This window comes from Mus musculus, chromosome 9 (genome assembly GCF_000001635.26).
Source record: "Mus musculus strain C57BL/6J chromosome 9, GRCm38.p6 C57BL/6J".
Lineage (NCBI taxonomy): Eukaryota > Metazoa > Chordata > Mammalia > Rodentia > Muridae > Mus > Mus musculus.
This window is the reverse complement of record NC_000075.6, coordinates 21,347,613-21,358,142: the sequence shown is the minus strand read 5'-3', so window position 1 is coordinate 21,358,142 and position 10,530 is coordinate 21,347,613. Positions and strand designations below refer to the sequence as shown.

General features: G+C 48.0%; 1 protein-coding gene across 6 annotated transcripts in view; it reads right to left on the bottom strand.

Annotated features, from left to right (window-relative positions):
• Positions 1-3,114: 3,114 nt before the first annotated feature.
• The window catches only part of Slc44a2 (solute carrier family 44, member 2), a 34,310-nt gene continuing 26,894 nt past the window's right edge, over positions 3,115-10,530 (bottom strand). For 3 of the 6 annotated variants that reach the window (NM_001359227.1, XM_011242593.3, XM_006510576.3), the window contains exons 17-23: positions 10,157-10,260; positions 9,995-10,068; positions 9,745-9,815; positions 9,517-9,605; positions 5,592-5,676; positions 4,971-5,142; positions 3,115-4,461 (exon numbers count right to left, since the gene is read on the bottom strand). In NM_001359227.1, the coding sequence (NP_001346156.1) occupies positions 5,018-5,142; positions 5,592-5,676; positions 9,517-9,605; positions 9,745-9,815; positions 9,995-10,068; positions 10,157-10,260 (548 nt within the window). In that variant the 3' untranslated portion in view covers positions 3,115-4,461; positions 4,971-5,017. The remainder of the gene's footprint in view (positions 4,462-4,970; positions 5,143-5,591; positions 5,677-9,516; positions 9,606-9,744; positions 9,816-9,994; positions 10,069-10,156; positions 10,261-10,530) is intronic. The other 3 variants (NM_001199186.1, XM_030244550.1, NM_152808.3) reach the window with 1 other exon arrangement.

Below are 10,530 nucleotides of genomic sequence, written 5' to 3'. Positions count from 1 at the left end.
CCTCCTATAGCCTCTTTACTCACACATATACACAGACACATACATAATCTTAAATATAAAATGTAAAAATAAAGTTAAAATTAAAGATATATTTGAAAAGGAGGGCTGGCTCAGTTGGTAGAGTGCTTGCCCAGCATACACAAAGCCCTGGTGTTACTTTTTGTTTTAAAGATTTATTTATTTTATATATATGAGTGCTCTGTCTTTACGCACACCAAAAAAGGGAATCATCCCATTATAGATGGTTGTGAGCCACCATGTGGTTGCTGGGAATTGAACTCAGGACTTCTGGAAGCTGAGCCATCTCTTTAGCCTCCAAAGTCCTGGTTTTATCCTCAACACCATCATATAAGCTCAATGTGGTATCACAGGCCTGTTATCCCACTGCTGGAGAGATGCAGACAGGAGAGTTCAAGGTTACCTTCAGCTAAAGATGGAGTCAGAAGACATCCTGGGCTACATGAGACACTGCCTCAAAAAGTGGAGATGTGACTGTGTAGGAAGACACCTGCCTGGTGTGTGCCAATCCTGTTCAATACAATGCTTTCTACTAAGGAGAGCCAGAGACAGATGGGATTATGGGGCCTTTGATAGAGCTGAGATTTTCCAGGAGCTATAGTTGGCTACATGCAGTAACAAAAGAAGGCAACAGGTGGCAGTAGTACACCTTCAGTATGACAACCAGACTGACCCAAAGAGCCACTCAGAAACAAAGCTGGCTTAGCAGCTAAAGGCATTTGCCACCAAACCTGGAGACCTCAGTTTTCTTCTTAGGACCATAGGAGACACACACACACACACACACACACACGTATTTTTTTTTGCCTGAATACACACACACACACACACACACACTGAAAGAATAAATGTAAATTACTAGAGAGATGGTTTATTGGTTAAGAGAACTGGCTGTTCTTCCAGAGGTCCCAAGTTCAATTCCCAGCAACCACAGCTATCTGTAAATCTAGTTCCAGGGGTACAGTGCCCTCTTCTGGCCTCTGCAGGCAATAAATATGCAGTTGGTACACAGACATCATATGTAGACAGAATACCTGTACAAATAAAAAAACATTTCTTAATAACTTTTTAAATTATATGAACATTGGTGTTTTGTTCACATGTATGTGTATGAAGGTGTCAGATGCCCTGGAACTGGAGTTACAGATAGTTGTGAGCTGCTATGTGGGTGCTGGAAATTGAACCTGGGCCCTCTGCAAGAGCAGACAGTGCTTTTAACCTCTGAGCTGTCTCTCCAGCTCTGGATTTGTTTGTTTGTTGCTTGTATTTTGAGACAGGATTTCTCAATATAACCAACCCTGGCTGTCCTGGAAATCACTTTGTAGACCAGGCTGGCCTTGAACTCACAGAGCTCTGCCTGCCTCTGCCTCTGGAGTGCTGGGATTAAAGGCCTTCACCATCACATCCAGCTTAGGTTTTTTTTTTTTTTTTTTTTTTTTTTTTTGATACAGGGTTTCTCTGTGTAGCCCTGGCTGTCCTGGAACTCACTTTGTAGACCAGGCTGGCCTCAAACTCAGAAATCCACCTGCCTCTGCCTCCTGAGTGCTGGGATTAAAGGCATGCACCACCACACCTGGCCTAGTTTTTTTTTAAAGATTTATTTATTTATTTATTATATGTAAGTACACTGCAGCTGTGTTCAGATGTACCAGAAGAGGGAGTCAGATCTCCTTATGGATAGTTGTGAGCCACCATGTGGTTGCTGGGACTTGAACTCAGGACCTTTAGAAGAGCAATCGGGTGCTCTTACCTGCTGAGCCATCTCACCAGCTTTTTAAAAAAATTTTTTTTTTTGGTTTTCTTGAGACAGGGTTTCTCTGTGTAGCCCTGGCTGTCCTGGTACTCACTTTGTAGACCAGGCTGGCCTCAAACTCAGAAATCCACCTGCCTCTGCCTCCTGAGTGCTGGGATTAAAGGTGTGTGCCACCACGCCCGGCTAAAAATATTTTTAAAATATCAAGGTCAGCCTGGTCTACAGAGTGATTTCCAGGATAGGAAGGGCTGTTACACCGAGAAATCCTGTCTTGAAAAAAAAACCTTAAAAGTACTTGTGTTTGTATTTGCATGTGGGTGTCCAAGACGACCAATGTGTCAGTTCCCCTGGAGCTGAAGTTACAGGAGGTTGTGATTTGGCTGATGAAGAACCTGGGAACCAATCTGGTCCTCTGTGGAGCAGAGAACACATAGAGCCGCTGAGCCCTCTCTCCAGCCTCTGTATCATTATTATTATTTTTTCGAGACAGGGTTTCTCTGTGTAGCCCTGGCTGTCCTGGAACTCACTTTGTAGACCAGGTTAGCCTCAAATTCAGAAATCCGCCTGCCTCTGCCTCCAGAGTGCTGGGATTAAAGGTGTGCGCCACCACTGCCCGGCTGTTATTATTATTATTGTATCACCATCATTTGCTATTTTGAATATGTAAGTGCCATTCAGGTGCTGGGCCCTGAACCCATTCCTCTTCATAGCTGAGCCTTCTTTCCTTCTCCACTTGCAGCTTTAAAAAGAAGCAAAAACAACATAAAAACAAATTGGAGGGGGGGGAGCTCACAAGTGTCTTAGGTCCGGAGCACCCTAAGTCCTCTCCTGGTCTCTGATACCAAGGAGGCACGGGCATTGTGCACAGATGCACATGCAGACAAAAATGTCCAAAAGCATAAAAAATGTAAACAATAACTGTATCCTGATCTTGCAGAGGAACCAATTGACTTCAGCCCTGAAAGGGGGGCTCACAACACCCTAAGTCCAGCTCCAGCAGCTCCAATGCCAGCCGTTCGTCTCCATGGAGCTGCATCCACGTGGGGCACACTCACCCAGAAATTACAGAATAGACTAAAGTAATACTAGCTATCCTCGACTGTGAGACCTCAGGCTCGGGTGCTGGCGCAGGGTCTGTGTCCAGGGCAGTTACTGAGGGGCAGGAGAGGCAGTGGCTGTTTCTGGATTCTAGGAATCAGTTCCTACTCTGAAGCTTCTGTTCACCAGGGTCCTACGGGACAACAGAAGCTGCAGAGCAAGCTTGGGAGGTAAGCTCCAGGCTGGCTCTCTCCCTCCTTCCCTTCCAGCAGCATCCCACACTCCTATTAAGCATACCAGGTCAGTCTCTGTACAAGAGGCACTTTATTAACTGGCCGGAATGCAATTACATAAGCACAGGGCTGGGCATACAAGAGGGTGGGTTGGGATGGCACACAAGGCAGGCACAGGAAACCTTGGGACCTCAGGCTGGGAGCGGTGTCTCCAAGATCCTGCTATCTTACGGATGGCCAAAGTAGGGGTGAGGGGCGGGCCTTAGCATACGGTAGGTAAAGTGAAGAACCAGTCTACTGGCTCCCAAGATCAAGAAGTTTGGCAAACAGATTCTCTAGTTTCAAGTGAAAGAAACCAGATAGGCCTAGTTAATTTGGAATATAGAACACACCCACACCTCAGTCCCTGAAACCATCCCTTGGGTGAACTTAAGTTTCTCATCTCTTACAAAGAGAGCAGTGTGCATTACTGGCAGAAAAAGGGCTGGGGAGACAGGCCCTATTTTCATTCATTTTCCAACCTCAAGTTTTCCATTTAGAAGTCATCAGTCAAAGCAACTCTGTAGGGTCTAAGTACAGAGGCCTGCTTTCCACAACTACTCCCAACCACCAGCAGCAACACCAATCGTTCCTCACACAGGGCCCTCCTCGCAGATGCTGTCTGTTTATCCAGAAGACTCCTCCAGTTCTGGGTGCACACTTCTTCCTGTGACCATAGCCAGCCCACGCTGGAGGTGGGGTTACATATGAAGGCACTCTTGGTGGCTCCATCCAGTTCTGGAGCCTGATGGAAGAGAAGCAGGTAGATCCCTTACTGTCTGCCTAGGCTACAAAGGACTAAGAGTGAGACGTGTATTTGCTGGCCCTTAGGTACATCAGCTATGGAGATCCAATTCTGTCCCCGCTGGGGAGCTTGGCGCTAGTGTTCGCTGAGCTGACTTGCCCACTCTCATCCAGTCTTTCCCTCTTGGCCAGAAGGGTTACTGAAATACAAAGAAGCTTGCTGCAGACATCCTAGGGCCATCTCCCATCCTCGACTTCAAGTTACTTCACCATATTGGCACCATCTGAGCCAGTAAGAGCTGGAGAGATCCATTCTGTCCCATCTTCCAGGGCTGCACTGAAAACTCCCAAGTGCCCTTTGGCATAGGAAAGAGATGCCCCAGTCCTCTAGGTTCCTGGAAATGGGAACTCGGGGAGGGTGCAGAGAGGCAGTGATGTGTTAGGCAAGTCTGATGAGCTGGGGACTCTGACCCAGCTGCACAGCAAGCACCTATCCCGGCGTCCTGAGAGGGCTGGGAGGCAGGTGTCTTTAGGATTCTGCTACTTTCTTGTTGGTTTTATTCAAGAGTTTCTTGAGAGTGGAAGACATGAAGTAAGGCCTCTCGGCTGAACCGTCATTTCTCTCCAGATCCTCCACTGTGGACAGAGCCCCAAAGCAGGTAACATGAGAGGGAGTCAACAGGCAGGTGTGGGGGCTAGGGGTGGGGAGCAGGGAAGGGAAGGGAGGGCTATAGAAAAGCCTCAGGGTTAGAAAGCAACAAACAGGAGAACAGGGCGTGGCAGCAAAGGCCTGTTATCCAAGGTATTTAAGAAGCTGAAACAAGCCAGGCTCAAGGGCTGCTTTCACTACCTTAAGTCCCAGGCCAGCCTGGGCAACTGAGAGAGAGAGACAGACAATGTCTCAAAATACAAAATCAACAAGGCTAGGGGCATAGTTTCGTGGTAGAGCACTCGCCCAGAATCCCCCAGGGAGGGCCTGGGGGAGGGGCTCAGTGGCTGAGCCCCTGCCTAAATGCTCCAGTGAGGGGATGGGCTTAGGACTCAGGGAGAGGATGACTGCCTGGTTTTGGAACAAGGGGTAAGGAATGACTGCAGGAGCCCCACATGTTCCCAGTCAAAGAAGCGCCGCTGTCACATGCACAAACCCGGTCTCCAGAGGCCCCCTGGCCAGCTTGCCCGGCTCCCTCACTGTCTACTCCTCCTCCACTTCCTCCTGCTTGCCCTCCTGCGGATTCCCCTTCAATAGGATGCCTCTCAGCTCAGGCGACATGAAGTAGGGTCGCTCCTGAGAGCCGTCATTCCTCTCAAGGTCCTCACCTGGGCCCCCCGGGAACCAGCAGGGGGTGGAAAGTGGGGTGGTCAGGAAAGGAGGGGGTTGGAAAAGGGAGGCAGAAGAAAAAATGGAAAAGAAGCCAGCAGGCATGGGGGAGAAGGGGAGGAGGGAGAAAAAAGACACGTGGAGACCAGAGTTAGTGGCAGCCATGGACCCTGTGCTAGTCCCCAACAAAGCCAGAAATTTTAAAGCCACAGACCCAGGGGACAGAGTGTTCCAGCTACATCTCGGTGGCAGGGGTGTGGGGAACAGTTAGCTTGAAGCGCAGTGAGGAAGCCAGAAAGGCATGCATGGGCCTGGAAGGGACACCTCCAGCCCCGGGGAACTCTGGGGTGAGGGTGGCTTTGTGCTTTCATTGGAGGGAGGCATTTCCTGTCCTCTGGGGAAAAGGAAGTCAGGGTCCCTGGTGGGCTGAGATAAAGGGGCCACTCACAGAAACAGAGGAACAGCGTGTCCACGCACATGCCATAGACGCTGAAGAAGCCGTGCGCGATCAAGTAGGAGCCAATGATCACTGTCTGTTCAGGAGAAAACATCTTGTTCCAGCCTGGCTCAGGTGAAGAGCAACCCCGTCCCATCACTGTCCTCCCTAGGCTAAGAAACCTCTCCCTCTCATGAGCCAAGAGGCTGTCTGCCATTATAGAACTCATGGCAATCCTCCTGCCTCATCTTTAGAACATCTTTTTACCTTTTACAAAAGATTTGTGTGAGTGTGTTGCTAGCGTGTTTATATGGGTAGCATGTGTGTGCCTGATAACCATGAACATCAGAAGTTGCCAGACCCCCTGGGGCTGGGGTTGAGAAGGGCTGTGGGGCACTATATGGGTGCTGGGAACTGAACCCAGGTCCTCTGCAAGAATAACAGTGCTCTTAACTGCTGAGCCATTTCTCCAGCCCTAAAAGCATGGTTTACGCCTTTAATCCCAACACCTGGAAACAGAATGCTCAAGACCAGCCTGGTCTACATAGAGTTCCAAACCAGCCAGGGCTACATAGTGAGATAGTGAGATCCAATCTCAAAAAAAAAAAAAAAAAAAAAAAAAAAAAAAAAAAAAATCACTTATTTTACTTATCATGTCAATATGGCCATGAGTAAATCTTTTCCTATTTTCCGTCATGTTTACTTTTGATTATATGTACGTGCACAGGTATCCAGATCACCTGGAACTGGAATTAGAGTCTAGTGCAGTTGCTGGGAACTGACATGAGTCTGTAGTAAGACCATCACCCTCTTACTGTACTGCATGGTCCCTTCTCTAGCCTTAGCCTTCAGTGGGCTGTTATGGGTCAGTGCACAGCTCAGTCCACTTGGCTGTTGGTGTGTGTGAAGGCCAGGTCAGTATCGGATATCATCTCTCGCCACCTTAGTTTAAATGTTTGTTTTAATATCTACATTACATTTCATGGTAACATACACACCCCACAGTACGCTATGGAGTCAGAAGAGAACTGCGGCAGGTGACTCTCTCCACCCACCATGTGGGTCCAGAGGACGGCACTCATGTCTCCAGGCTTGGCGAGTTTCTGAGCCTCCTTGCTGGACCCTCGCCTTAGTTTTAGGAGATAAACTGCTATTCAGTGATTGGCTAGAAAGTTTGGCAGTGTGCTCTGGGGATCTGCCCAGTACTGGAGTTCTCCATGTGCACCACTGTGCTGTGTATGGGGATTTGCCCAGTACTGGAGGTATTGCACCACCGTGCTGTGTATGTACTGTGGCAGGAATTTATGATCCTCACCTTAGCATGAGTCACCACACCCAGTCTGATTAGATTTTTTTTTTTTTCGAGACAGGGTTTCTCTGTATAGCCCTGGCTGTCCTGGAGCTCACTTTGTAGACCAGGCTGGCCTCGAACTCAGAAATCCACCTGCCTCTGCCTCCCCGATTAGATTTTTTTTTTCTTTTGAGATAGTCTCACACATTTTTCCGTCTGGCCTCAAACAAGTAGCCAAGATGAAACTGACCACCTTATCCTCCTGCCTCTACCTTAAGCCTAAGCCACCAGGTCTGGCCTTCCACATTTCACCTTAGGAGAACCCAATCAGCTCCACAGTGCTCCTTGCTTTTTCCAACCCCAGGGCCTTGGCACATGCTGTTGAGTTTCTAGCTCACCTAGCTTTTGCTTTCACCTCTAACAGCAAGTCCTCAGGTCATGCCCCGGGCAGTAATGTCTGATTCTAGACCACTCATGCTACAGATGCTCCTAGCACTATAGACGTTCCCTTGAGGTTTTATCCAGCTGCAGTTTTTTGTTTTTTTTTAAAGAATTATTTATTTTATATATGAGTACACTGTAGCTGTCTTTAGACACACCAGAAGAGGGCGTCAGATCTCATTACAGCTGGTTGTGAGCCACCATGTGGTTGCTGGGAATTGAACTCAGGACCTCTGGAAGAGCAATCAGTACTCTAAACTGCTGAGCCATCTCTCCAGCCCCCAGCTGGAGTTTTCTGAGGCATTCTGAGGCATTATGGAGCTGGATCCCACATTCCACAGGGCCACATGGTGCGTATTTTGGCAGCTCAAGTGCAAGGCCAGCCTGAATCTGAGGCCAGCCTGGGCTATACAGCAGGTGCCAGGACTGCCTGGGGCACATGAGAGATGGTCAGTGGATAAGCATTTGCTGTGCAAACCTGGGGACCTGAGACAGACTCTCTGAACCCATGCAAGCATCAGGTGAGTGAGGCGGCCTCCTGTAATCCCAGCACTTGAGACTGACGATAGCAGCCCCAGGGCAAACTGGCCACCTGGACTAGCCAAAACCAGGGTAGGAGACACTACCAGGAAATAAAGAGATCCAGACCTCAGGCTCTCTGCTATTCCCCTTTGCCTAGTCATTCCATACTTTCTTTTTCTTAAGATTTTTCAAGACAGGGTTTCTCTGTCCTGGAACTTGCTTTGTCAAACGCTGGGATTAAAGGCATGAGCCACCACTGCCTGCCTGTTTTTTGTTTTGTTTTGTTTTTTTTTTTTTTTTTTAGATAGAGAATTCTGTAGCTAGAATTGGCCCTGAATTTACTATTCTATTTCTGATTCTTCTGCCTGTTCTTCCTAGTGTTGAGATGGTAGGTGTGTGCCGTCAGCATCATCATTGGATAATGTCCAACGCATCTAACCTGCAAGGCTTTTTCTGTGGTGACACAATGTGGCACAATCCCAGGGCTTGGTAGGCAAAAAGATCAAAAGTTCTATGTTGGCCTGGGTGTCAGTCAAGGAAAAAAGGCAAAGAGGAGAGTTTTGGAGAGTTGGCTTAGCAGACAAGCGTACTGGCTGCTCTTCCAGAGAACCGGGGGTTAATTCTCAGGGCCCGAATGGCAGCTTACAAACATTTGTAATCCCACATCCCAGGCCCAGAGAATTTGATGCCCTCTTTTGGCCACCACGGGCATCATGCATGCATGTGGTACACAGACACACAGGCAGGCAAAACACCAATACATATAAAATAAAAGCTAATAAATAGAGATAATTAAAGGTACACACCTTTAATTTCAGCACTAAAGAGGCTGGAGTAGGCAGATGTCTGAGTCTGAGGCTAGCCTGGTCTACATAATCAGTTTCAAGTCAGCCAAGGCTACATAGAGAGACTTTTGTCTCAAAATAAAAAACAAAACCACTGAGTCTGAGGACAGCCTGGTCTACATGGTGAGCTCCAGGTTAGCCAGAGTTATGTAGACAAACCCTGTCTCAAAAAAACAAGAAAAGAGCAGGGCTGTGGTGGCCCACTCCTGTAATCCCAGCACTTGGGAGGCAAAGGGAGGTGGATCTCTGTTAACTGGAGGCCAGCCTGGTCAACAGAGCCAGCTCCAGGTCAGGCAGGGCTACACAGAGAAACCTTGTCTCAAAAAACAAACGAAACAAAATGGGAAAGAAACCTAAATAACAAAATAACATTTTTCTACAATAATAGTAAGAGTGATAATAAGACCTATTATTAATAATATATTATTAATTATATGTAATATATATTATATATGTGTATATATAATTATTATTAGGGCTGGCAAGATGGCTTGGTGGATGAAGACACCACCAAGCCAGATGACCTGAATCCAACCCCTAAAACATAGAAGGAGAAGAGAACCACTTCCTACAAGTGTCTAAGTGTTTTTGCCTTTCCACAAGTGCATCTACCCAGCACAAACACAATAAACAAATGTAAACGGCAGTAACTCTAGTCCCTAAGGAAAAGTCCCTCCATCCCTGTGCCTTCAGCAGGTATTCAGTAAATATTTAGGGACCAAATAACCAATGACTGTGCCACCCCCAACCGTCACCAAAGGAATCTGCGCAATTCCCGACCCCTACCTTCAACCCCCCGCTTCTACCCAGACCCTGGTCTGTCCCCAAAGGTGCTCACCAGGATCGGAACCCAGTAATAATTGAGAGGTGGGGCTGTATCTTGCACAATTCTGATCCGATGGGTGAAGAAGAAGAAGGCCAGGATGCCTGTGTTGGGATGAGGGGACAAGGCTGAGTCTTCAAGGAAGGACTTCACAGAAGACTACCTGAGCCTGACACCAGCTTACAGGTCACTCCCAACAGGCTCCCAGATGTCAGTATAGACAGGCCTGGTGGCATCACTCACCCACACTACCCACAATCAGAAGTTTGCCCAACAGGAAGAGGAAGTCTGTAACTTTGTCCAGGACGGCCACCCTGTAGGGGAGAGTGAAGGGAGCGGTGTGAGCGTGGGTTCAGAGCCTGGGAGAGGGTGGAGGTGGGAGGGGAGGCACAGTAAGTGGAAGGCTGGTTCAGAAAGAGGGCTAGGGCAAAGGGGGGCTGGGAAAGGTGAGATGGGACAGGGAGGCTGGGGGGTGGAGGTGTGTCCTGCTAACCTGATGATATTTCTCATAAGCAGGAAGAAGGCATTCCTGGCTGAGGTACAGAAGTTGGTGCCATAGATAGCAATCTGGAGTGAACAGAAGAAGGTTTGAGGCCCACGGGATGGAGATGGGGAATCCTCCCACCCAGGGCAGCAATACAGCCCTGCTGTTCACCATGATGTAGGCATTCCTATTCAGGAATTTGATAAACTTCTCTAGGCACCAGAAGCAGCACTTGAGACAGACCATGAGGAACTTGGCAAACTTGTTCTGTGCAGCTGAAAGAGAATGGAAGGGATGAAAGGATGGCATGAGATGGGCTTCATTTGAATGAGACACCAAGCTCCAGCAAGACAGCTAAGGATTGCAAAGTCTGAGGCTTGCCAGAACTACTACTAGGCCAGCCTCAACAACTAAGTGAGTCTGCCTCAGTGTAAGTAAATTAATCAATCCACAAAAGTAACCCACAAAAGTAATTGCTCAGGATCAGGAATTAAGGCCATCCTTGGCAGTTTAGTGAGTTTGGATGCCAGCCTTTTAAAACAAAA